This window comes from Panicum virgatum, chromosome 9N (genome assembly GCF_016808335.1).
Source record: "Panicum virgatum strain AP13 chromosome 9N, P.virgatum_v5, whole genome shotgun sequence".
In the NCBI taxonomy this organism is placed as follows: domain Eukaryota; kingdom Viridiplantae; phylum Streptophyta; class Magnoliopsida; order Poales; family Poaceae; genus Panicum; species Panicum virgatum.
The window spans coordinates 11,608,212-11,634,746 of record NC_053153.1 but is presented as its reverse complement, the minus strand read 5'-3'; the positions used below and the strand labels follow the sequence as shown (position 1 = coordinate 11,634,746).

The 26,535-nt window shown below is 44.4% G+C and overlaps 3 protein-coding genes and 2 pseudogenes across 5 annotated transcripts; all 5 read right to left on the bottom strand.

Annotated features, from left to right (window-relative positions):
* Window positions 1-489: 489 nt before the first annotated feature.
* LOC120688580 (elongation of fatty acids protein 3-like) lies at window positions 490-1,894 on the bottom strand. Its single transcript, XM_039970944.1, has one exon. It carries the CDS (start codon window positions 1,562-1,564, stop codon window positions 737-739), a length of 828 nt encoding a protein of 275 aa, XP_039826878.1. The 5' UTR covers window positions 1,565-1,894; the 3' UTR covers window positions 490-736.
* Window positions 1,895-3,177: 1,283 nt separating this feature from the next.
* Window positions 3,178-3,987, bottom strand: LOC120693098 (uncharacterized protein C6G9.01c-like). Its single transcript, XM_039976501.1, has one exon. The coding sequence runs from the start codon at window positions 3,864-3,866 to the stop codon at window positions 3,399-3,401; it is 468 nt and encodes a 155-aa protein (XP_039832435.1). The 5' UTR covers window positions 3,867-3,987; the 3' UTR covers window positions 3,178-3,398.
* A 564-nt stretch (window positions 3,988-4,551) lies between these two features.
* Window positions 4,552-8,348, bottom strand: LOC120688086 (annotated as a pseudogene).
* A 743-nt stretch (window positions 8,349-9,091) lies between these two features.
* Window positions 9,092-16,938, bottom strand: LOC120688088 (annotated as a pseudogene).
* Window positions 16,939-20,379: 3,441 nt separating this feature from the next.
* LOC120688087 (probable ethylene response sensor 1) lies at window positions 20,380-24,842 on the bottom strand. 3 transcript variants are annotated; one of them, XM_039970239.1, is made up of 6 exons: window positions 24,432-24,842; window positions 23,192-24,137; window positions 22,478-22,846; window positions 22,134-22,400; window positions 21,125-21,252; window positions 20,380-20,952 (listed from the first exon to the last, which is right to left on the bottom strand). In XM_039970239.1, exons 2-6 carry the CDS (start codon window positions 24,095-24,097, stop codon window positions 20,715-20,717), a joined length of 1,908 nt encoding a protein of 635 aa, XP_039826173.1. In that variant the 5' UTR covers window positions 24,098-24,137; window positions 24,432-24,842; the 3' UTR covers window positions 20,380-20,714. The 3 variants fall into 3 exon arrangements, with proteins under 3 accessions (XP_039826173.1, XP_039826174.1, XP_039826175.1); XM_039970240.1 differs by having other exon boundaries at window positions 24,712-24,808; XM_039970241.1 differs by lacking the exon at window positions 24,432-24,842 and adding an exon at window positions 24,293-24,315.
* Window positions 24,843-26,535: the final 1,693 nt, after the last annotated feature.

Below are 26,535 nucleotides of genomic sequence, written 5' to 3'. Positions count from 1 at the left end.
ATTAGAGAAGCTTCCGGAAATGCCGAAGTGGTAGTCTTTCTCGGCTTCACGCCACGCAGATTTGGCAATTGAAAAAACGAAAAGATGCACCAACTTGTATATGCTATCACCAATAACTTTTTGTCGTCTGCGTCGTGTTTAAGCATCAAAGGATTGCCTTTCTGATATCAGCGTTTCCACAAGCTGTTATCCATTCGCATTATAAATTACATTCTCGTCCTGACGACGGATTGAGGGAGAATTCTCTGCTGCATAAATTAGTGTTATAACAATGAATGAAAGCGCAGCGGAGCTGTTCTAGCAAGCAAGCACATACTGCCGCCTAATGTAGGCCCTCATCAACAATGATCAAGTCAATGCCGCTTTCTTAGAAGTTTCCATGTTCCGGATTGGTTAAATTTTGCTTGAATTATGCCGAAACTGAACTAATGTTATAACAAATTTGGTTGATGCCTGAGAACTCTTTCATGCAATGGCATCTTTTCTCACTTTAGATAAATCATTCTGCTTCTTTTTCCTTCGAGATACTTGGATAGTTCACCTAGACCAATTATCACATAAAGGTTGTTGCAACATGATTGTTCAGGATGAAAAAAAAAACAAAATTGAAATCAGAAATGTTACATGATCCAATACACTACTCTGCCCTTTCTGAAATAGATTGAAAAAAAAACAAGTCTAAAAACAGTAAAATCTCACAAGCAATTGGTGGCCAGCTAATTGGCTGCTGGCCTCGTCATTCTGCTTTGCCCTTGTTGCTCTTTGCGGCTTTGTAGGCAGCGCCATGGAAGTCGAGGAAGAGCGCGAGCAGCGACGCGTTGAAGACGGCGTTGAACACCCACCCGGCCATCCCCTCGCACCCGCCGGCGGTGAAGTGGAGCCACAGCATGACCACGGAGGCCGCGAAGCTGAAGAGGAACTGCACGATCTGGAGCTCCGTGACGGCGCGCTTCAACCGCTTGGGCCAGCGCAGCCCGACGCTGCAGCAGAGGTAGTAGGAGTACATGACGACATGCACGCCGGCGTTGGTGACGAGCGCGATGGGCATCAGGGACTGGCGCGTGGCGAGCCAGAGGTAGCACATGGCGATGACGACGGCGTGGTGGTAGACGTGGAGCAGCGTGGGCGGGCGGCGGCCGAGCAGGATGAGCAGCGTGTCGCCGAGCTCGTACACCTTGGAGAGGTAGAACACGTGCGCCCAGAAGAAGACGGGGCCCGAGGCCTCCGTGGCGCCGCCCGGCGGGAAGCAGAACGGCCACGCCCACCGCGGCGGCGGCGCCGTGGCGGCCGTGGAGAGCGCGCACCCGGCGGCCATGGCGGCGGAGAGCGCGAGGAGGACCGTGTTGTGGGCCGCGGAGGCCAAGCGCAGCGCCCGCGGCGGCAGCGGCGGGAGGTGCGGAAGGACGAGGCGGAGGACGAGTACCGCGGTGAGGTAGCCGCTGATGACGGCGGCCGCGAAGGACGGGGTCGCGCCGAGCGTGCGGCCCGGCTGCCAGCGGAAGGACGCCACCGCCGGGTGCTCCACCAGGAGCCACCGCGCCTGGCTCAGCAGCAGCGCCGCCATCGGGCGTGACCCCGACTCGCTTCCGGTGACGCAACCGGCCGCTGAGACCGATCTGCTCGGCGACCTCGCCTGCTCGCCCGGGTGGCCGGGTGTGGTGTTCCGCGTGACACGTCGCGCGAGATGGGGAGCAAATCGGACGGGATATGAGGAGCCCCAGTGCCAGTGGCCGAATGAATTGTCGCCGACTCGCCGTCACTGAAGACTGAAGAGTAGCCTAGGAACTAGGAGAGTGAAGCAGTTTCAAATTTCTGATTTCAGAGATTTGCATTTGGGCATTTGGCGAGCCAAAGTACTCGCAAGCAACAACAAATTTTCTTGATGCTCGGTAACTCAACCAAGGAAAGAAAACTTAAGAGCTTAACAACCCTCCACGCCAAAGTCTAGAAATTCCAAGTTGTCCTTTTGTCAGGTTCATGTTTATTTTTTATTTTTTTAAAGCACTCAAGAGCACTGGGGAGTCATGTAAGATTTTTGATAGCCCACGCTGACCGGACTCAGCGCAGATGAAATTGCCTGAGGAGTCTCAAAACGCGTTATACCGAGACACGCACACCACCATACACACGCACACCAGCACACTCAAGAGCACTGGGGAGTCATGTAAGATTTTTGATAGCCCATGCTGACCGGACTCAGTGCAGATGAAACTGCCTGAGGAGTCTCAAAACGCGTTATACCGAGACACGCACACCACCATACACACGCACACCAGCACACGCGCGCACACGCCTCAGTACCCAGGTGCGGACGGGGATTCGACCCCCGCCGGCGAGCTTCCAGCCACGGGGGAGTTACCGCTGGGGCACTGGCCCATCCGCTCAGGTTCATGTTTAAGCCCATCGAAAAAGTAGTATTTCTTGTTTTCCGTAAGCACTGCCAAGTGATCCAGAATGACCATCTGAAGTTTTCTCGCGGACCGATTTTCAGAACACTTATGGCCCATCCTTGCTGTGCTCATGTATGCTAATAGAAGCATGAAAGCAAACATAAAAAAGGTCTCGTTCAGGGCATCCGTGCAGCTCCTGCTGTTACCATAGAAATGTATGGCAGCCGTCAAAGCACCCAAGCAACATCACTACTAAAAAGGTACCTACACAATTAACAACAGACCTCCATTGACAAATGGATGGGAATGCTTTGGAACAGAGAAATGGTTGAGCAGCAGAACGGAATGCCTGGCAAATAACCTGACTAGTCGACATCTTAAGAGTTGCCTAGTCTAAACCGGCTTCTTGCCATAAACCTCTCGTCCCTGATATCTCTGACTGTCAAATAATCTATCAGAATCGCATCTTGCAAACCATGTACTGCTGCAAGGAAGGGCTGAACGCCATCCACACTAAACGAAGGAAGCCAACTCCAGCTCGAACCATGAAGCATAAGCAACAGAAAAGATCATTTTAAGCATAACCCCATCTTAAGCATAACCTCACTCGTTACTCTGAGCAAGATTTCAGTTGTATCATTCTCACAAGCATATGTGAAGGCATTTTTTGTATGCTTGTTTCATGAACTACCAGTCATATATCATCTTAATGGCCTAATTGTGATCTGGAGTACTAGAAATCTTGCTATAACTCAAAATGCTTATGACGAAGCAATCAACCAAACACTAGAATACAAATTGTATAGCAGATTCTTGATTCAGCAGCACCTATGCAGCGACTTTTAATTTCAGCATCATTCAGGAGCAACGAATACAGCGCATGTACCAAAAATTCATTTCATCAGAGCACAAACCCAAGTGTGCTTGCCATAGAATTCGTTAGGCAATGCAGAACAGAAACTCACTGTTTTCACCTCACTACATCAGGCGGGGGATGCCAGAGGGAGCTCAGAAGCAGCAGTCGCAGTCGAATGGACAGAGCGGGGTGCCGCCGGCGTCGGCTTTGCCGAACCCGAGCTCATCGGCGGAGTATATGGCGAGCCCATCCGCCGTGCGGCGCCGCGGCCGCTTTTCCTCGACCTCCTCCTCGTCGTCGTCATCCGGCACACGACCCTTACCTTTACTTCCCGGCGTCTTGCTCTTATTCTTCTTCTTGATCCCCTCAGTCTTATCCTTGGGCTTCTTGGCCACCTTGCCCTCTTCCTGCGGCTGCTTCCGCTTCTTGCCCGCCTTGGCGGCGCTGAAGATCTCGTCGATCTCGTCCCTCGCCTTCTGCTTCTTCGGTCTCTTGTCCGCCGCAGCCTGCTCCGGCTGGGGCTTAGGGGGCTTGGGTTTCTTGTCTGAGGAGGTGGGCTTGGGATCGATAGAGGGGTTGGAGGCAGAAGGCTTCTTCTTCTTGTGAGATTTGGTGGCCATCAACAGGGAATTCGCCGCTGCCGCAGGAGCTTACGCGGATGGGGAAGACGGGCGAGAAGGGTTTGCAAACTGGGAAGCCTGTGCAGCCGTGCAGGGCTGCAGGCAGAATGGAAGAGACGAGGGTTCTGGTTCATGGGCCGAGCCAGGGATGTGTTCCTGCAAAATTAGCACCGTAACGACTGTAGCACTTTTCGTTTATTTATGATAAATATTATCCTACTAAGAGGTAACTAGACTCAAAAGATTCGTCTTGAAATGTACATCTAAACTGTGAAATTAATTATTTTGTTTACCTACATTTCATACTCCATGCATACGTCTTTTGATACATTTAATGATTCGATGTGATGGGAATTTTGGAAATTTTGGAGAAAGTTGGGGGAACTGAACACAGTCCAGGTCTCTTTGGGTTGCTTCTTGGGCTAGGCTTATCACGCACAGAACGTTTCAATGTAAACCCACTTAACATTACGCAGCAAATCGCCTATATATCTTTCCATAGTTCCATCTAAGGAATCGGCCATTCAGAGTTTTTGGGTTATTGTCAGTGAAATATAGACATTTTAAGTAGAGTCATTCTGGAGGTATCAAGAGGTAACAAAATTTGGCTATTGTTGGGGTTGAGTTTTGGTATATTTATAGTTCGTTGATAACTCAAAAAAATCGGTTTAAAAAACTCACAAAATCAGTCTTTCTAAGCAACCTTTCACATGTAGAGCCTGATTGGTCGGATGCTAATTTTTGCCAAGCCAAAGTGTTGACAAGAAATTTAGGTATTTATTTGGTTTAACGCCAAAACATGACAACTAATATTTTTACCTTTTGTAAGATTTAAGAAGTTTCTAATAATTTGCCATTATTTTGGTCGCAAATATTGAAGTGCCAACTTTTAGACATGTACCCATTGGTAGCCAAATTTTATTGACATGTCCTGATTTAATTTTGGCTTGGCAAAAATTGGCATCTAACTAATTAGACTCGTAGAATCAATATCAGTATATCATCCTAATAAAAGGAGGACACACCAAATGATTTTCTTTCACGAGACAGCGGTCAGTGGCCTGCTTCTCTCTTCCAGATTTCAATTCGGGGAGCTGGCAGCCACGAGGAACGCATCTCTGATTGCACGCATCTCCATGGCAGCATCTCTCATCGGCATTCGCTCTCGCGGCTGCTGCTTTGAGCAGGACACACCGAGCCCAGTCACCGAGACCAAACAGCGCTCGATTCTGCTTCTCGCTATGGCAGAACTGGCAGCATCCACATCCATTGCTTCTTCGTGTAGCCAGATTGCTGGATCGGCTATCTCCACGACTCTGTTGGGGAGAGCGGCCTCGGCAAACTTATGCAGGTCCAAGGAATCCTTGAACATGTCGTCCGTAGGGCTCCTCCCGGTAAACATCTCAAGCAACAAGATGCCGAGGCTGTAAACGTCCCCAAGGGTTGAGACAGCACAATGCTCGCCATACTCTACAGGCATTCAGATTTCAGACATTGTTTCACCAGCACAATAAACATGCCAGTACAGAATATTGTAACAACAATGTGAATAGGATGTCCTCTTACCTGGAGGGACGTAACCAATGGAACCTCTTAGCCCAGTGAAGCTAACTGAATTTAACTCACCCGTGCCTGTGCTATCAGTTAAGATTTTCGATATGCCAAAATCTCCAACCCGAGCACTCATGTCTTCTGCAAGGAGAACGTTACTTGGTTTGAGGTCGCAATGGACTATTGGTGGTTGGCACTGGTTATGAAGGTAGTCCAAAGCATCCATGATACTGATGGTAATGTCTAGTCTCTGAGCTAGGCTGAGCGTGTTGCTCAGGGTGTGTATTCCAGATTCTGGATGAAGCCAATCTTTCAAACTACCGTTGGGCATGAATTCGAAAACCAGTGCCTTGAATTCATTACCTTGTGGATCGATGCTTGAGCAACAGGTGACGACCTTTATGAGACATCGATGGCGCACCCTTTGCAACGCCTCACATTCAGCCACAAAACTTCTAATAGACCCAGACTGTTGTATGTTGAACACCTTTACAGCTGTTGCGATATCTTGATCAGGTAAAGTGCACTTGTAAACCGCGCCGTAGCTTCCTTGCCCGAGTAGGTTGGCCCCTGAAAATCCATTGGTTCCATTTGACAACACATGATAGGAGAGTCTTTCATACTGTTCATGCATTGCCATGGGTACGAGCTGGCTTCCCTGTATTTGTGTGAGCTTCTTTCGGATCAACTGATAGATAGCAACAACGAAAACTATGAATACAAGCCCGCTGATTGATGCCAGGATGATCACAAAGGATTTTGACAACTGTTTTTTATTCTTTTCAGCAGTAGTCGTGGAACATGGAGCTAAATGAAGTTGAGGTGTTCCGCCACAAAGCTCACCATTTCCATCAATTGACAAGTAAGTTCCATTTGAGAAAACGCCCCCTTTTGGCACTTCACCTTGCAAATTATTGAATGACAGATCCAGTTTTGATAACGATGTCAAATTTTGAAGAACTGTGGGAATAAGACCTGACAAGTTGTTGTGTGCTAGATACAATTGTTGCAAACCGCCAATACTACCAAGGAAATCTGGAATACCCCCGGACAGCCTATTCAAGGTTAGGTTAAGCAAAGTGAGACCTTTTAAATTCTTCAGAGATTGAGGTATGATACCTTCAAACGAGTTATGGTCCAGCAACAATTGTTCCAACGAAATGCAATTCCTGATGCTATCCGGTATGCGGCCTGACAACTGGTTTCCTGATAGAATCAGTTGGTCAACCTTTGTCAAGCTACCAACTTCACTAGGAAGTGGCCCAGATAATGAATTGTATGATAAGTCTAAGTAGATAGAAAGTTCAGGAAGTTTCAACACCTCTCTAGGAATTGAGCCATTGAGTCGATTTGTTGAAAGATCAAGGATAAACAAATTCTTCAACTTTCCCAGGCTCGCCGGGATCGGCCCTTCCAAGTTTCCATAGTACGCATAAAGCCTAGTCAACTGGGTAAGATTTCCTAATGATGAAGGTATGAGACCTGACAAACTAGTGTTGTAAAGTCCTAACTCAACCAAGTTTTCTAGCCTACCAATGCTCTCTGGAATCATTCCAGATATGGAAGTATTAACCATCTCAAGTGTTTTCAGACCAACCAAATTTCCGATGTTTGATGGGATAACACCAGAAATCCTATTGTCTCCCAGATAAAGCATTTGGAGGGTTGTCGACAGGTTTGCAATTGAGCTAGGCAGTTTCCCTTTGAAAGAGTTATCAGAAAGAACCAGATGCTGAAGCTTGCTGCAGTTTTTCAGTGAAGCGATGAATTCCCAGCCCTCCTTGTCGTTGGCTTCTAGCTTGTGTCCACTCAAGTACAGCTGAATGAGACCTTGCAATCTCCCCAGAGCTGGAGGCACATATCCGGTAAAATTGTTGTCCGTGAGGTCAAGGTATTTGAGAGTAGAGAGGTTGGAGAGCGAAGACGGAATAACTCCACTGAATCTATTGTCAGTAAATCCAAGAAATTCTATGCTGCTAAACCTGTCACCGATATCAGAAGGAATAGTTCCAGATAACATATTTCCTGCCACTCTCAACTCCTTCAGCAATGACAAATTGTACAGTGTGGGATCACGCCCGAGAGATTATTTGCAAGGACTGCAAGGACCAGCAGACCTTCAATGTTGCCAATCTCAGGTGGGATATGCCCCTTGAGCTGGTTTCTAGATAGATCAATGTACTGCAGGGATGACAGGTTGGCCAGTGATCCTGGGATGGCACCCGTCAAGCTGTTGTTGGCGAGTGAGAGGACCTGGAGGCTTGTGAGCTTGTGGCCAAGCTCTACAGGGACACGCCCATGGAGTCGGTTGCAGTGAAGCCTCAGTGACAGTAGGTTGATACAGGAGCTCAGGTTGGCTGGCAGCATACCAGAGAAGGTGTTGTAGCTCAGGTCAAGCGTTCGCAGACGTACCAGACGGTCAATGCTTGCTGGGACCTCCCCCTTGAACCAGTTGAAGCTCAGATTCAGCATCCGCAGGGACGTAAGGTTCCCGATGGCCTGGGAGAGGGTGCCGGCGAGCCCGTGAGAGGGCAGGCTGAGCGCCACCACCCGTCCATGGCCGCACGCCACACCTTCCCAGCCGCACAAGCTGGTGCTGCTGTTCCAGGAGGGGAGCACGTCGGAGCCGTGGCGGGTTAGCTCCGCCTTGAACGCGAGCAGTGAGCCAGTCTCGTCCCGGCTGGCACCAGAGGTTCCGGAGGCGATCATCAGAGCTGAGAGGAGTGAGCACAGCAAGGTCACAGTGCGCTTGCGCATCGCCATGTTGCTCCTTGGTTCACCTTGATTGACTGGGCGGCAACATCACGCAGCATCTCTATTCTCTATGGAGTGTGGTGCTGTGCAGCATTCCCTCCCTCCCTTGTGTGAAGGGGAAGACCGATTCGTTTGGTTGGTAAAATAATCCCTACCCATGAAAGCAAGAGCAGAAATTCAGCGCCCGCGCGGACACGCCAAAGGTCCGTATGATGCCATTTGGCTTGCGCGGGCACGGCGCACAAAGGTCCGTATGATGCCATTTGGCTTGCGCGGGCACGGCGCACAAAGGTCCGTATGATGCCATTTGGCTTGTGCAGCTGTCTCTACACCCCATGTACCTGCAAGTTACTTTCGTAGCCACCTCATCTATACATGATTTGACTTACATCTTTCCCTATGATTTGAATAACATATTTCCCTGATCATTTTTGAACAAACATATTTCACTGAGCATTTTTGAACAAACATATTTCCCTGAGCTTTTTTGAACTAACATATTTCAAATAAATTGTGGCTTATCATGAATACCGTAATTTCACCATTAATCAGCTCAAAATCCAGCATCCTTGTCAACCTAAATTTCCACGTTAAGGATAGTCACCACGTCGGAGCTGGTAGAACGACTCCAAACAAATCACACAGTTATTTTAACCAATATGACAAGCACGAGTGGACATGCCTGGGACACAAACCAAAGTGCAGCAAGCACGTTCAACAGCTCTAATACAGTATCAACTGAGACACCTCAAGCTGATGTTCGCATATCCATATAGATTGCAGCAGACGACAACTCACCATTTCTGAGTACCGCTACTTCACAGTAACATCCCATTGCAATCACAGATGTGCCGATGCAACAAGTTTTGTATGTACACCTTGCTCGGCAGCAGTTTCAGAAACGTGCATAAAAAAGAAGATAAATGAAACAATTCATCAGACCTGGACAATTATTTCATGATTGAATATGTTGCAATCACATATGTACAACTAACGGAAAGAGTTTGTATTTACATTTTTACAACTTGCTGATCATTCCATTTTACATGACACATGTGCTTTTGCACTCACAGTGCCTTCATAACAAATCTGGCAGACGCAGCAGCACCCTTCGCTGCCACCTTCAGGACATGACGGCTCTTGTACAACCTGAATCCAGTTCAAAAGATAACAGATAAAACTAGAGACATCAGACATGCTTCACATACATTATTTATTGTTGTAGATAAATTTTCTCACAATAATCACTTTATCATCATCCTAACATAATTATAGTACAAATTAAAAACATATAAGACATCGACAAGGTCTTCACTATGATACCTGTCAACAATATCTATAAAAATAAACTATCTTAAATGAAAAGAGTAATATATTATGGAAGTATTTTACATATTGAATGTCGCAATGTCAATATATAAAATATTTAGATATTTTTCAGTGATTCAGTCAAAAGTTAAAAAATAGCTTAGACAAACCTAGATGGACACTATTTCCAATCAGAGGAAGTATTTAAGATGATGATTACCAGTAGCAGGTTAGCGTTGCAAAAATACTCTATACACACCCAACAAATAAAGAGAAATAAAAATCTTAAACAGTGATACACCAAATGGGAGGAGGAGTAAACTTTTGGTGTGCAACCGCAGACAGAAATGATGAGAAATTTACCCTGCTAATGTGATTCCCCAAGTAGCCAAGATATAAATAATTTGCCCGGCCTCCCAAAAGGTTGACCATCTCCACCGAGCTTTCATGCTATCTAATGCCTTTGCAACAGCTGCTTAGATAAGTTAAGCCCATAAATATATTAGATAACCAACAAAGAAAACTGATGCAAAAACATTCACAATTTCACATATACTGCAACAAGCAAGAAAAAAAACCAAAGTTCAACTATCTAATATTTATGTTAGTTGTTAATTACCCAGTGCATCTCTAGTGTTAATTCAATAAGAACTTGAAAAATACAAATATAGCATAGACTAAATCTTCCCTCATCTATAGGAAGTTGGAAACAATTCCTTTATTTGAGCCACACCATACCATCTAATCTAGAAGGTTAGCATTCCCAACATGGCCTTCACCAGTACTACCTCATAAAACATAGCTATCTGAAAACCAAGTGCTTGCAACATATACACAATCTCGGTGAAAGCTGATATCTAATTTAGCAACAGTGTACATCATACATTAGTGCTGTACACTCTCAAGTATTGCAAGGTGCCAGAGTGACGTGATCTACAATTCCCTAAATCTTACATAATCCTCAAGTAACAAACAAACCAGATACATAAAAAGAACATGTTATGATGATCATGCACGCATATAGTTGGGCAAATAGCAGCGGAGTTGAGTTTTTTGGCAATTATTTTGAAATAATGAATCCCAGTAACCTGGGCAGCTATTTAATAAGGGTATAATATTTAACTTAGTGCAGCATGGAGGATAGACGTACCCTTTTTGGAGCTGCGCTGGCGATAATGACTGAAGGAATCATAATACAAAACAGTTAGAACAACAGAAAAGTGGTGGAGACAATGCTCACCAATCCTTGATAGCCTCTCAAAAGAACTCTTAAAGAAGCAAGTACCTTGGACTTTGGATCCTCAAGAATGCACCTAGCAAGTAGCAACAAAGGTGGCAATACCATCAACAATGTCATCTTCATTGATTATAACATAACTTTCATCATCAATCCCACTAATTTCCTCCAAATTAGCCCCTGCAGTATCACTAGCAACCAAGACCCATGATCCTTTCTTCCCATTACCCATTTTGTCTGGAATGTCTCCAATTTCCACCTCTGGTTCAATGAAAGCACCAAATGGAAATGAGTTAAGTTCTCAGCATCTTTGGCAGGATGCATCCGAACCAACAGTGACCATAAAACATAGTATAGAAACAAACTTCACAGTATTTAGCAAGTATGAACCTGTCATATTGCCAGAAGATAATTCAGCATGTTGAAATGCTGACTCATCCTGTAATTTCTCAAGACGAGCAAGGAAGCTAGCATTGTTAACCGCTGCCATCAGCTGATTGTACAGCTGCATCAATCACATTCAGGAACAACAAAATCAATAAATTATAAAAGAAAAACATAACTATAACTATAAGCTGGACAAGGCATGTGAATACACCAAAATGAATTTCAACTATATAATGTTTCTTCTTATCTTCAAATAGGTGACAAATTAGCAAGTATCACACAATAAGGCTAATCTAACATGGTGATAGTAACCCTCGACATCACATCTAGATACACTGTTAACTAATATATAGGGATAACAATGTATGACATATCCTTTTTTTAGGTATAATTTTGTTTTAGCAGAACAACATGGGTATACATGCTTTTGTAACTAACGATTGTGTAAGATAGTGCCAATTTCCATAGAGAAAAGTTAACAATCAGAAACAGCATCCAAAGGGGAGGTGCAACAAAGTACATCAGGAGGGCACTCCTTTGAGACGCAGGGTGCGCCGTGCAGCTCGCGGAGGAGCGTGAGGTCGTCCGCGAGCCGGGCGCGGAGCATGGCGTTCTCCTCCCTTAGCCGTGCGGCCTCCTCACTGGCGCCCCCGCCGCCATCAGGGCCCGGGGGCGGCGTGATCAGGTCGCCGTCTTGGGCCACATGGGAGCCTGGGCGGTGGTGGTAGGCGTAGCGCGCGACCTCGGCGATCTCTACGAGGGTGTGCGCGACCTCCAGCGGGATCTTGTGTGCCGCCGAGGACAGCGGCATCGTCGGCTTGATCGATCAGTTGGTCGGTGAATCGCTTAATCTAGCCAGGGATGCCTCCAAGGAGGCGAAATCGATAGGAGGGCGGCGGCAGTGAGACGAACCCTAGCCGCGCAATACGCGACCTCGCCGTGGAAGACGAGTTTGATTGGGGGAAGGGGAATTTGTTGGCCTAAAGGAACTGGGGATTTTAGTCACGTCCATGTGGACCCCACATATCGTTTTGGATTGTGAAACCCGTCTTTACCAGGGCTCTGTTTAGTTGTAACGAAAAAAATTTTGCGAAAGAATTTGGGAGTGTCTCCAGGTCAATCGTTTGATATTTAAGATATCTGTCAATCACCGGTTATAACCATTTATTCTTCATCGTACGGATGTACTCCACATCCCGCACTAGTTTGTGCTTGCTAGGCCCGCATTTACTGTTTGTGTCCGTTTAAAAAATTATCGGGCGTGCTTGTTTTGTAATTGAAACCCATTAGCTGTTTGACATTTTTCCTGTTGTGTAGAGCCCAAAACAAGACCCCGTTTTGTCTCGTGACCCTCTTTGTTGGTTGTTGTCCTGTTGTTTGGAGCCAAAAAACAAGACTCATTTTGTCGCTTGTTGTCCTGTTGATTGGAGCCTAAAAACAAGGCCCATTTTGTCTCGTCGTCCTCTGTACTTGGCTGTTTGTTGTTTGGGGCAAAAAAAAAAGCTCATTTTGTCTTGTGGCCCTCTATACCAAGGCCAGTTGCCTCCACAACTTGATGCCTCTTCTCCTGGGTGTTGTCTTGTTTGTTTTAAAGGTCAATATGCACTCTATTTTTTAAAACCCCAAAAAAAGCCCATATTAGAGCCCATACGCGTGTCAACAAAAAATGATCCCAGTTGGGCTCAGAAAAAAAAGAAAGAGATTGGCGGGACTGGCTCATAAAATAATACATATTGTATTATAAGAAAAAAGTTTACAAACATTAATAAAAAAAGTAGAAAAATCATTTCAAGTTCAGGAGCACATACGAGAACAATGAGACGACCATGGCTATCAAATGCTGCAAGTGGGACTGGACTGGTTGCGGCTTTGCTGTAGTTGTGTGGATGCAAATCAGGTGTGGTGTGATACAATACACTGGACTATTTTGCTGGTTTCTTTCATCCCCACTCAAGTTTCCAATAGTGTAGCTGCTGCACGGTTCCCGTGGTCTTTGGGTGGAGTTTGGATTAAAGGGCTGAGTATAGGTGGGGTAGTGAGCTTGATCTACAGATGTTGAATAGGCCTATAAAAATCAAATAGAAATACTGGTGAAAAAATCATTATATCTATTAGTTAGGCCAAGCAAAAAATAACAAAACAATGTGCAACAAAAGTTCCAACAGTCCTAACAGTTCCAGCTATAACACAAAATAGTTGTATGCAACGAAGGATTAAATAAACTCTAAACTAGTAAAAAATATCATACGTTACATAAAAGAAATTAGGGGGTGTTTGGGAGAGAAAAAACTAACCACATTAATAGATTCCAAACATGTAGGATCATCGTATATGGTTTTCCCATCACATGGTAAGCCAACTTGTCTTCTCTTACGTGGATCATCGATGTAATTGCCATAGTCATCAAACTCTTCTATAAGGCGAAAAGATGGGGCAGAATCATCCCAACGACTAGGGTTCAATGAGACAAGAACCGAGGGGTTCATCATATTCCCCCTTACAGTAACACCAATTGAAGGATGAGTTGATCCCAAGGGGGTCCCATTTTTGTTAACCTTGTACAGAAATAGATGTAGAAAAGAAAATATGTTCAAATTTAGTACTATATATATAAGAAAACTTAGAAAACAAAAAAGGAAATGGAGAAAAAATATAGTTAAAAAAATTCTTACAGATGGCTGATCAATAGGTGTTATCCTATCATTGGGCATTCCTGAGCCTAACATATGGTCAAAGCTGGCACTCTTTTCCTGCCATGTGAAAAAAACAACATAAATTACATGATCAACATGATTTTTTACAAAAATAGAAGAAGAAAAATCGAAACTACAATGAAAAATTTCAACATACATATGAGAGCATCCGGAAGTTGTTGCTGGCCCATTTTGGTAAGTTCATCTTCATTTGGTACGTGGAGGGGGTGCCCTTGGGTTGTCTCGTCAGCACATCTGTCTTGAGCTTCACTGTTCATACTGCTATGTTGTGTCTTCTGTCTCTTAGGAGTAATAGTTTGTGATGAACATCCTTGAGTAACACCAATTGAAGCATGAGCTAATCCCAAGGGGGTCTCATTTTTGTTGCCCTCCTAGTACAGAAAAGAAAAATATGTTAAAAAATGGTACTATATGAGAAGGAAAGCTACAGTATGGTGCTATATATATGCAAATTTAGTACTATAACATTTTGTAGTGAAAAAAATTATTACGGATGGCTGGTCAATAGATATTATCCTATTATTGGGCAGTGCAGAGCCTGAAAATATATGGTCAAAACTGGCACTCTTTTGTTGGCATGCTTCTGAAGCAAGTAATGAGGTGGGGGCGCCCTTGCGCATTTAAAAAAACATAAGAAAGTTGATCAACATGATTTTTTTACAAAAGAATAAAGAAAGAAAAAGAAAACTAAAATGAAAAAAAGCATAACATACATGTTGGAGAATATCTAGAAGTTGTTGCTGACCCATTTGGAGAAATTCATCGTCATTTGGTACATGCGGTGGTTGGCCTTGGATTGTCTCATCGGCACATCTATCTTGAGCTTCAGTATTCATATTGTTTATAACACGCTGAAACAAAATACAAATAAAAAGATAATGCATACTGTTAATCCTCTGTTTATAACACGCTGAAACAAAATTAAATAAAAAAGACAGAGCACAAATAGACACTCAAATTAGCTATATATGTGTATATAATGTGCATACAATGTAAATAAGGTTGGTGTGTGTGTGCCATGCTGAAAAAAAGTTTTAACCTGCAATGCCTTATAGGTATCTCTTACGTTAGCAATGGGGGCATGAGGCTGCGAACTGTTGGTGGTGTGAAGATCTCCAATGGCACTAGCCTCATTGGCATCATCTGAATGACTGCCAAAGGTAGGATCAGCTTGATCTTGCGAACATGAAGCAAACCGCCTACATGAAAAAATCATGTATATATATACACACACACACATAAACACACAAAATAAGAAAGAAAAACAAAAAGAAAGAGCACTACAAGCTTCATCTTGCCAGGTATTTCATCAATTCATTGGTTGACATGGAAATTAACTTTATTCATCCTGGTGATTCATTTTGGTCCCTAAAAATTATAATAAAGGCAAAAGTTCAATGGGTATAACTCTTAGCATGTGTTTAGCTTTGGGATGACCAAGAGCACTACAAGCTACAGGCAAGTCAGTGGGGAAATAGATCCAGAAGAGAAGAGGCCAGGCTAATAATAAAAGCTGCTCAACACTCAGTGGACACACGGACACTACAAATAGTTCAAATATTTGGTTCACTTGTTGCGGGAAAATAATCAAAGATGCTTCCATGCCAATGCTGGTACGAAAAGTGCTTCTTGTACAGTGTTGAAGTCTCTTAGTTTTCCTTCTTACTAATACAACAGGTGAAAGAAAATACCTCAGGATTATCCACAAAGTCAACTTGATTAGAAACAGTTGCTAATATGTCGGGTGAGAGGGATGCTCGGCGTGACCGAGTGCGTCCGGCTATATTACACACAACATTTTCATTATTGCCGCTAGCAGATGATATGGAAAGCCTTCTTCTCAGTTTATAAACACCTGCAATTACATATATTTGTGAGTCCTCGGGGCGTAAAAAATAAGAAATCAAATAAACAGATTACGTGCATAGTCAGCAAAAACACAAGGGAAAAAAGCATAAATGTACGATGTATTCGGTGAGGGGATTAGAAAAACCTTGACTACAATCATATTGATCTGATGTGTCGTTCTGGCTAGATGGGACTTTTTCGGTCTCTGCAACACTCTTAGGAACTGAACTACAATCATCTGCAGCTGATGGGATCACAACTGTGTCACCACTGTTTGCTCCGTATTGTTGTTGAGCATCTTGCAACCTTATGTCATCGGCATGAGGACAGGCAGCTTGAGCGAGATTTGTGTCTGCACAGTCATTTCACCCGTGTTTGTGAGAGCATCACCACGTGCTGCGCATATCTTCAATTCAAAAGCTTCTCCACCAGGAGGGTCAGTCTTGACTACCTGAGAACTGTTTGCTCGTACCTCATGATCAACAAGAACAACATTATCTCTGTTCACATCTATATTAACATCACGAAAACTGCTATTTACATTTCCATCATTTGAATTCCCATCATGTCCAGAATTATTTTCTGCACCATCCATCTGATGGTTGCTGTTCTCCAGAGAATTCCTATCTAACTGAGCTCGCTAAAAAAAATAACCGACCACATCTAGGATGATAGTTTTGGCATTTTCTGCAACAGAATCATTAGATGCAGCTGCATGTCTCATGTACAAAGCAGTAACATCATCCAAAATCTGTGTGGAAAACAAAAATAAACCAATATATATTTGTGGTTTCAATTTAAAAAATATACAAACAAAAAAATAAATGGTATAAATTCAGAAAATCTAAAAACTGACCTCATTAGACATGGTCCCATCTACAGATTCAGTTAACAACTTCTTAAAGTTTGCCCCATCAATGATGCACGTAGGTGATGGAGTCAGAGTGCCAGATCTCCTATGGTAACATGTTGATTTTAATGGGAGAATCTGCACATACGAATTCAAATACAACATTAACAAAAAAAATTGTAAGTGGATTATTTCTGGTATAAGATCCCCTTGCACAGAATATGATATGAATTGTATTAAGACTAAAAAAATAGAAATGTATTGAACTATACAAGGACTTACTGTGTGTCTCCTGTATGAGTACCCTTGCACAGAGTCAAGCTTGGATTTGTCCATGATCATGTTACCCTTCCACACAACAATGCGAGGTAGTGCGCGCGGTAGATGTTGGTTCCCAAAATTAAATTCAAGAAGTCAAGATAGACCACTTGTAGCACAAAAAAAGTTAGTATTTATATAAGAAAAAAGACACAAAATGAAACAAGAAGAAACAAGAAGAACATATTTCAAAAAAGATATACATGAAAATGGTACTCACACAAACAATGTATAGGCATCCCCCATGGTTATGGAAGCGTGATCTAATCTTTTCATCTGATCATTGTACATTTTTATCTGTTTTAGCGACCAGTAGTGCACAAACTCACTCCAGTCCCACTCCTTGGCTTTCTTTACATCCACCAATGGTTGTAGATATTCAGTACTGGGGTGTACATTTGAGTTTGGGCACAAAAATGTGACAAGTGCAACAATGAGGAAACTGCGCACAAGATCATCATCGGATATGTTGCCTTTCGATAGATTATCACCAAAAAACTTAGCAGATGGCAAGGTTGTCAAGTTCATGCCATTTAGAAACGCACCCTTCCCATTCTCAGCATCTCCTTTCCTAATTGTATGTCCACCAATGGGTATTCCTAGCACATCATGTACTGTCTGGGGGCTCAGCGGTATGGACCTATTATTCACAACAATAGCTGAGCTGCTGACTTGGATGTGATCTACTACCCAGCGGGCAAAAGGGAGTGGTATGCAACATTTATCAAACAATAAGAGAGACCCAAATCCATAAGACTGAATGATTTCCCTCTTTTCCTTTTTCAATGCATCGAGGACTTTGGAGAAGTAAGAAACGTTCAGCTGGGTGATAGTCTTCGTTGGAGGACCACGGAGACGAACACTCTTGGGGTTCCCACAACCAGCAGCACCATAGGAGGGTCTCTTGCTGCTATCAGGAGGTTCACTTGTGGCGGATATTAGCTTCCTAACTGATACACACACCTGAAAACACAAAAAACAACAACTATCTAGATAAATGCTGATAATATATAGTGAGTAAAATGTTGGGGAAAAATAGAAAAATACATACTATCTTCTTAAGAATGCCAAAAAGAGCTTCATCATCAAGTGATCCTATATCTACATCTGTATCATGGTGACCATGGGCTCCTCCATTTGCAACGTCCTCAAAAACTTCATCATCAGTGTCATTGCCGGATTCAGCAACATTCCCACTGTTATCATTTTGCTCATCATAGCAACTCCCCGGCACATGTGATGTCATCTAAAAAAGAATAATTACAATGTTTTAGATGATGAAGTAATTAATCATTAAATTAAACAGTTATATGACAAAATAGAAAAGAAAGAATTATACACTACCAAAAACAACTTTCCATTTCTAATGGTATTCACTCTAATTTTGGTATCTAAAAAACTACTTCACAAGTACTCGGGGGGAGGTTTAAAAAATTTTATCAAAAAATTGTTCCATTTATAAATTCTTCAAATTCTCAGGAAATATAGCCAGTGGTTCAACTATCAAGGTGCAAAGAGGGCAAAAAGGAAAAAAGATAAACAATTACTAGTGATTTTTGCATATACAGTGTCGTAAGTTAGATTTGTAGGTCACTTTAAATCAGTGTCTAGCATGTAAAAAAATATATTATTAGGAAAACCCTAAGACATGTCCAGACTCTCCCCCTCCCTCCGTATCAACTAGGTACCGTGAACAAAGTAACAAGACAGAAAAATTGTTTAATTCTCAAAATCAAAAGCTAACAAATCCACAAATTTAAGCTAGTGGAGCACAAAAAAAACCAAACTGGAATTAGAAAATAAATTGAACACTATAATGACAAACTGTGAGACTGGATGCAAATCAGCTGCGATACGAAACACAAATGACTGCCTAACTTATTAGTAATTTATGATGTAACTTGGTACTCATTGTAGCACAGCCAACAAGGGGTCTAGCTTCACAAGGCTGATTTGACAAGAGTAAGAACAGCCTGCACGGTGTGACAGAACAGAACCATACCGCAATGGCTATTCGATCAGTTCATATTGAACAAAATGAATGAATCACGGATGGACACTCTATTAGTCCTTACTCTTACAGCATAGTAGGGCAAGCTCGTGTAGTTTCAGGTAAACCATATGTATATTCTGAAATCTTTCGAAATCGTCAGCTAGGAAGTATATCTTACTGCCATAAGATTAGAGCTGAAGCAACACAGATAGCACAGCATGATAGCATGTCTTAAGCAACATCTAACTAGTATATCTCCATGTGATTCGTCATTGTTCCACAACAATCGAGTGCTCACCATGGTGGGCAGCGCACTGCTCTCTCTCTCTCACACACACAGTGTGCAAGTGCCCATCATCCCCTCGTATGCCTCAATTTGTAATTCCTACCATAAGCAACTTAAAAAATCAAACAAAAACATGGCTATCTCGAAAGGGGGATGTGGCGGGGGAAGAGGTCTACTGCTAGGATAGACCACAGATGCAAAATCAAACACAGAAAAAAGACCACATCAAACTCGAAAAATCATGGGTACCCTCGATGGGAGGGGAGATTTGGTGCTAGGGATCGAAGATGAATGCAGATGGGTAGACGAAAACACTACCGCGCGAGTGCACGGACAGATCGCCAGCGAGGAAGATGAAATCGCCGGGGGATCGCTGCCGAGAAAGGCGAATCGCCGGGGGATCGCCGGCCGCCTCCCCCACTACCCCAGCCTCCACGGAACGATGCGAAATGAGGTTGGCGATGGGCAACACCCCCACATCTAGAAGAAATGGATAACGATGGATTTTTCTGGGTCTGTTAACGGTAACCGGATATTCACGGCACACAACACACGGACCCGGTTAGATGAATTTTCATAACCCAAGATCGCCACCGTACGTCGCTGATCGGACGCGCCTGCGCGTCGATTGAGAGATATCCAACATTTCAGGCGATTGACGGCGAGCAAATCTGAAAGAATTTTGCTAATTTGAAGTACTAAATGAAGTCTATTTATAAAACTTTTTGCACAGATGGATTGTAAATCGCGAGACGAATCTAATGATGCTAATTAATCCATAATTAGCGAATGGTTACTGTAGCATCACTGTTGCAGATCATAGATTAAGTAGGCTTATTAGATTCGTCTCGCGATTTACAGCCTATCCATGCAAAAGTTTTATAAATAAACTTCATTTAATACTCCATGCATGTGTCGAAACATTCAATGTGACGTTTTATTTTTACATTTACGGGGTTTATGGGGTGGGAAGAGCCTTTCTTCCGAATTCCGAAACACCAATTCCATTTCAACTACGACTGGCACAGAAGTAAGCTGCAGACTCGCACTTTTATATATTTACCTAGTTTTATAAGTATAAAGCCATGCTTATTTATAATGTTGGAAATTATGCAGTATTTCCATTGGATAATGACGATGAGCCTCTCATAGTTCCCTGTACACTTAGCAGCTTTTTCTTAGCAAATGAAACTTGTCAGTCTCAGTCACTAGCTACTAATTTGCTGAACCACAGCCACAGTTTTTTTAGAACCTGGAGGAACCGCAATAGCGTCCAAAACAGCTTGTTACCCGTGCATTTTTTGCAATAAATTTCATCTTACACCATGGATATATAATGAGATTACAACAGAGCAAGCAACGAGCTACGGGGGTCGCACACGGGCGCGCGCACCCCAGAACAAGCAAATCAATCCGCTGGCAGGATAAACCACTCAATGCAGCAAGTCAGCGTTGCCACCCAGGTACACAGCCGCAGTCCCCATTTGCTTTACATTATTTGTACATTATATGCCTGCTATGACAGGGTTACAAACAAAATTAGAAGGTTGAACTAATCGGTCCCCCTACTTGGGGCTACGCCGTCAATCATTTACAGTAAGCTCATACGCTTCTTTGGTACCGAGATTTCAGGGAGGCGGATCCTTTCCCATCGGGGAGCCCCCCTTTTGGACCAGATGTATCGGAGTCTGCACTGCTTGGCCAGACTAGAGGGATTAGCTGCTGCTGGTAGGTGTTTGTGTTGTCGCACACGCCGAGCTTGATGACGAATGTTGCGGTGCAACCTCTTCCTGTTCCTTCGCTGTCGAGCCAGATGTGCCCTCCCATGAGACTAACAAACCTGAAATGGAATTTTCAGAGATGCTGCTGAGTTGATGTGCATGAATGACTGACCAATCAATCCAGCATTAGGATGTACAAAAGATCTTTCCATGATGCTCAAAAAGGAAGCTTGATTCACCAAAAACAACATCATGCACAAGGAATCACAAGGAGCTGCAATAATAAATTACCTTTTGCATATGGCAAGGCCAAGACCACTACCATTGAACCCTCGGTTTCCTCCACTTTGAGGATGAGCAAACTTTGTAAATACATGTGGTAGATCCTGAGGACTAATACCACAGCCTGTATCTTTAACCTGCAGATAGTGAAGTAACAGAGAATGAAAAGCAATGAAAACTGATAATAATAGTTAAGCAGAGAAGTACAACTTTGCTTCATGTGTCCATGCAATGTTCACAATCTGCAAATATGAAACCTTTCCCAGTTATAAGCATGAAACCCAGGAACAGTTGTATCATCCAAACTGGAATTTTTATAAGCATCTGTTCTCTTGTGATAAGTTGAGATTTGGCTATAATACCGTGATTTGGCCAACCTAGAGTTGGAATCCCCCCCCCCCCCCCCACACACACACACAACAAACACACAAAAGCTTCTAATGCAAGACTTATCTTTTCTCAATGTCATTTCATTATATGTTGGTCCTGAGGCAAAGTCAATCCTGGCAACTCATACATGATGCAACAAATGACTACACACAACTAATTCGACAATAATGTAAAGAAGTAATCAGATTTCAAATTCATGCTAGAAAATGCACATATTAGTAAAGCTACTTATTGTGAGGCTTACATAGTGGATCCAAACCCAGAGTACATTAGAAAATGAGCCGCACATAAGTAGACAAGTAGACGTAAAAAAAGATTCTTAACATCATGCAATGCATAAGTTGAGAGTGTTCAACACAGCTGCAGACAGGGTTAAAGTATTACAACGGGCAATCAAATGAATGTTCCAGATTTATTTGTGAATTTTTTGAAGATGAAACTGGTGACAACAGCTAGTTTTTAACTCTGTGCACAATGGATACACATGTTTTTTGTTTCTTTTGAAAGGAAACAATGCATACAGCTATTTTTACGGAAATCTTATTGATTTCTGGACCATATGGAAAGACAATGAGCCCATTGACAAGCCCAGGACAAATTATTCAGACAAGCCTCTCTAGAGTATTACCTGAACTTTCAAATAGAAGTGGTCGTCACTTGCAACAGGATGAAATTCTAGGGTTCTAAACTCTCTCAAAGAGTCAGCCTTCACAACAGAAGCTACAAGGGTGATGTGTCCCTCCTTGGTAAATTTAACAGCATTGCCAGATATGTTCAGAATAGTTTGCATGAGTCTCTTTTCATCGCCAATGGCACTTAACGGCAAATCTGGTGCCAACATAACAGATACAGATAGCCTCTTGATAGATGCAATTGGTTTGATGAAACTCATAACCTGTAATACCAAATGGGAATTTAGATGACTGCATCATGTATATTGATGTTAGATATCAGAAAACAGATGGTGCATACTTCTTTGAAAACAGCATGGAGATTGAATGCTTTAATTTCCAATTCAAGGCTTCCATCTTCGAGTTTGGAAAGATCCAGCACGTCATTGATGAGTGTTGCTAAAAGATTGCTGCTTTTCAGTACAGTTTCCACCATTAACCGCTGCTCAGGAGTAAGCTCAGTTTCTAAAAGCAATGAGGAAAGTGCTATTATTGCATTCATGGGTGTTCTCATTTCATGATTCATAACAGCTAGGAAATCGTTGCGAGCACGGATGGCCATCTCAGCTTCTCTTCGAGCTAAATCCAGGGCAACATTCTGCTCCATTAGTAAATCACGTGCTCGCATGGACTCTTCAAGAATAGCCGCATGAGATAGTGCAACTGCTACCTGAAGGAACCAAAAAAGATGCATAAACAACAGATCTGTTTGGCAATATCATTTAACAGTTTGTTAACTTTGAGAAAGGTGCTGAGATTGATAAACAAGAAAGGGAATCTGTCTTTTGCAGCTGGCTAGTTGGTTTCAGAATCATATGCTTTCAGAAAGAATTTAGTGATATTAGAAGGCCTGCCATCATTACATTGTACTTGTGAAAAGGATGTCTTAATTGACTGATCATGATAGATGAGCACTTGATCATTTGACTTTGAAAAGCAATAAACACATTTTCCCGCACTACAAGCATCAATGTTATAATAACCAATTAACCATAGCTAGAGATAGAGCATTAACCTGATCAGCAACAACCTCAACGAGCTCCAATTCATGCACATGCCATTTCCTTGCACTGTCAGATGGAAGCATCAAAACCATGATTGCAAAGCTTTTTGCTGAAAGCTCTGGCCAATCATTTATTTGGAAGTTCGAAAGATGCAGAAGAGGTACACGCACTGCAGCCACTTCTGGCGGAACATATCGCCCTGCAAGTGGTCGAATCCGTGCCAAAGGAGACGTGTGGGGTATAATGATTGCTCGGTTGCTACTGAACACTTGATTGACGACAGGAAGATTAATTGGTACAGATGATCCGACAGTAATCTGGTGGCGCAATGTATGTGAAAGTTGAAGGCTTGAACCACTTCTAGATGGCATCCACAACGCACATTCTTCCAGACCCAAGGTCCTTCCTAGCTCAACAAGAGTAGTCTTCAAAATTGTATGCCTATCAAGTGTACTTCTGATTTCGTGGGTAAGCATCCTAACATGTCTGCCGGTCTCCTCCTGCGTCCTTATCCATCCCATCTCCCTATCTAGCTCTTCAGCTTTATTCTTCAGGAACAACTCCCTTGTTTTCACACTCAACAAGTCAGGGATAATATGAACAAGCATCAGAGCTGTTGCACAGGAAACAACCGCCGTAGAAACCTTTGCTATGGTCATGACTATAGCAACAGTCTTGGTGTGTGTGGTGAAAGTCCACAGATTTATAAGATGGGTCGCCCCACAGAGAACTATAAACGCACCAAACTGGATCAAGACCCATCTATACGGGAAGAAGGACGACTTCTTCACAAAGTAGATGAGCTCCAAGGGGATCGAGAAATACGCGAGGGCTATGAAGAAGTCCGAGATGTACTGATACTTGACGAGCAGATCGTCCGTTGGCCATAGTGGCTCGATGCAATCACATCCGTCCATCGAGGAAGCTTTATTGTCGCATCAGTCCTCGCAACATTTTCTGCAGAAGAACAAAGCATACAGATGAGTTGCCTTCGCCTAGGCCCATAACACTTGCCCCTTAAATAGGTCACGCCATTTCCGATCTCAAATTGCAGGAAAAGCATCGCAAATCTAAGACCCAAATAGTAAGCCCATGAACACAGAAGAGCGTACTAGTAAGAGCATGTAAATCGAACAAGACGGACAACTCCCCAATCCAATTCTCATTTCCGGACAGCCTTCAGCCCCCATTCCTGCCATCTGAAGCAAGGATTTAAGCACCCCCGTCCCATTTTAGCCACAAGGAAATCACCTTTCCCCACTCCACCAGCGCACAGTAGCCAATCGCTCCGCCTCGGTCACGGAGCCACGACCAGCGGCAATCAGAACCCAGCACGCCGAGCAGGGAGCAGCGGCACCAGCAAGGTCGACGCCTACACCCACGGCAGCAGCCCTAGGATCCGCAACCCCCTCGGCCCCTGCCCACCCACCAGCCCCCCGCGCTCTTTCCCCCCGGATCAACCCGAGAGAAAGAGGGAAACCCCAGATCCAGACCGCGCGCGAGGCGGTGGGGATGGCAGGGGGGCCAGTACCTCGATCGGCAGCGGCGGGCGGCGGCGTCGAGGCGGGGGTGCGAAAGGGTAGGCGGGCGGGCGGTGGGCAAGGAGCGGAGCGGGGTGAAAGAGAAAGGGGCGCTGAAAAGGGTAGGCAGCCAGATGCGCAGCCAGTGGAGTCGTCCAATCTACCCACTAGCGATGTCAATTGCACCCGCGGATGCGGGTATCCGCGGATTTTAGACCCGACGGGTGCGGGTTCGATATTCCACTCGTGGGTGAATCCGCACCCGCACCCGCGTATTGCACGTGTGGGTGCGGGTTTGAGATTCCACCCGCGGGTGGACCCGCACCCATCCGCAAACAAAGAAACTCTAACCCAACGTGTTTAGGTAAGGCTTATTCCAACTAGCCTAACTATAAAATGAGCACAAAAATTTATAGATTTATTGTTAGTTTGTCGTTAATACTTTGAATTTGGGAATTTGTTGTTAGTTTGTCCTTATTACTTATAGAAATGTAATGTTTGACTATTTAAATTGACGGATTTGTGTATTTTTATTATATCTTTTGTCACACCCGCGGTCACCCAAAACCCGCCCGAAACCTGCGGGTGCGGGTACAGAAATACACCCGCGGGTCTACCTGCGGACGGGTTTTTTCTAACCCCGCGGATTTGCCTACAGGCGGGTTTTCATCAAATCCGCACCCACATCTGCGGGTGCCATCCCTACTACCCAACCTGCTAATGGTTTTAAACCCAAACCGAACCCGTACCAACCCAAATTACTGTAGCTTCCTAAGCCCAAACCAAACCATCCATCGTTTTCCCTCTCTAAACCAAACCGAATTAATCCATAAGCAAAAAATGAGGTCAAACCACACCAATCCAAAGTTTCAAACAGGTTAATTCATATCTCGCTTCAGAATCCTGCTGGCCTGTTTGATTGCGTGCTTTATTGCTGGGCTCAAGTGCTTGACAGGGAGCTCCTTCCGCTCCACCGGGATGGCGAGCTTGGCGAGCTCCTTCTGCTCCACCGGCGGGCCTCCAGCCTCATATCCCCTTCTCCACGGCCACGGACCTCGCGGTCACCGCGGCGAAGCTCTGGCTCTTGGACAGCAGCGCCACGCCCGCCGCGACGTCGTCGTCCAAGTTCTTGTCCAGCTTGGGCCTCGACCGGAACGGAGTTACGGAGACATGGACAGGCAGCAGGAGAGCGGGCGCGCCTCTGCACGGGCGGCGTCGGCGTTGCCGGCATTGGCGTCGCCGGCCACGCGGGGGAGCGTGAGGGAGGCGGTGCGGCGCTTGGTGTGCGGCTGGTAGAGCGTGTGGCTGAGCGCGTCGATCTCTTGAGGGTCTGATCGTCGGACCTGCCATCCCCGGGCATGGCGATGCGGCAGCGCTCGACCTCACCAGCGGCCGCTAGCAATCTAAGCTCGTCCACCTAAGAAGCAAGTGAAGTCTCCCGAGCGGATAAGTGAGGGAGAGGAGGAGACGACGGCGCCGACCGTGCAGCCGCCGCCGAGCGGATAAGGGCGACGATGGAATCGAACCAGTAGGGAACCAAGCCAGACTAGACCAATCCATTTTAATCCTCAATCCAAACCAAACCAGCCCAGTAGCTTTTTCAGCCCGGTTATTTCCAAACCAGATAGGCCCAAATAAACAAACCGAACCACAGACACCGGTTTTGATCCAAACCATTATCAGATTGACCTACTACCCACGGCAACCCCCCGCAAAAGGAGGGGAAAAGAAAGTCCAATCCAACCGCGGCCGGTAGGCGGTGGGAGGAGGAGAGAGCAGTGTGCTGCGCTGCTCCTGGCCTCCTCCCCGTCGTCTCTCCCCCCTGCCTTCTAGGC

Coding starts and splice junctions, on each gene's coding strand:
- LOC120688580 (XM_039970944.1), bottom strand. CDS start 1,564: ATGGCGGCGCTGCTGCTGAGCCAGGCGCGGTGGCTCCTGGTGGAGCAC.
- LOC120693098 (XM_039976501.1), bottom strand. CDS start 3,866: ATGGCCACCAAATCTCACAAGAAGAAGAAGCCTTCTGCCTCCAACCCC.
- LOC120688087 (XM_039970239.1), bottom strand. CDS start 24,097: ATGGACGGATGTGATTGCATCGAGCCACTATGGCCAACGGACGATCTG. Junction 22,401..22,477: donor TCCATGCTGTTTTCAAAGAA/GTATGCACCATC, acceptor TTGGTATTACAG/GTTATGAGTTTCATCAAACC. Junction 21,253..22,133: donor ACTTCTATTTGAAAGTTCAG/GTAATACTCTAG, acceptor CACTATCTGCAG/GTTAAAGATACAGGCTGTGG.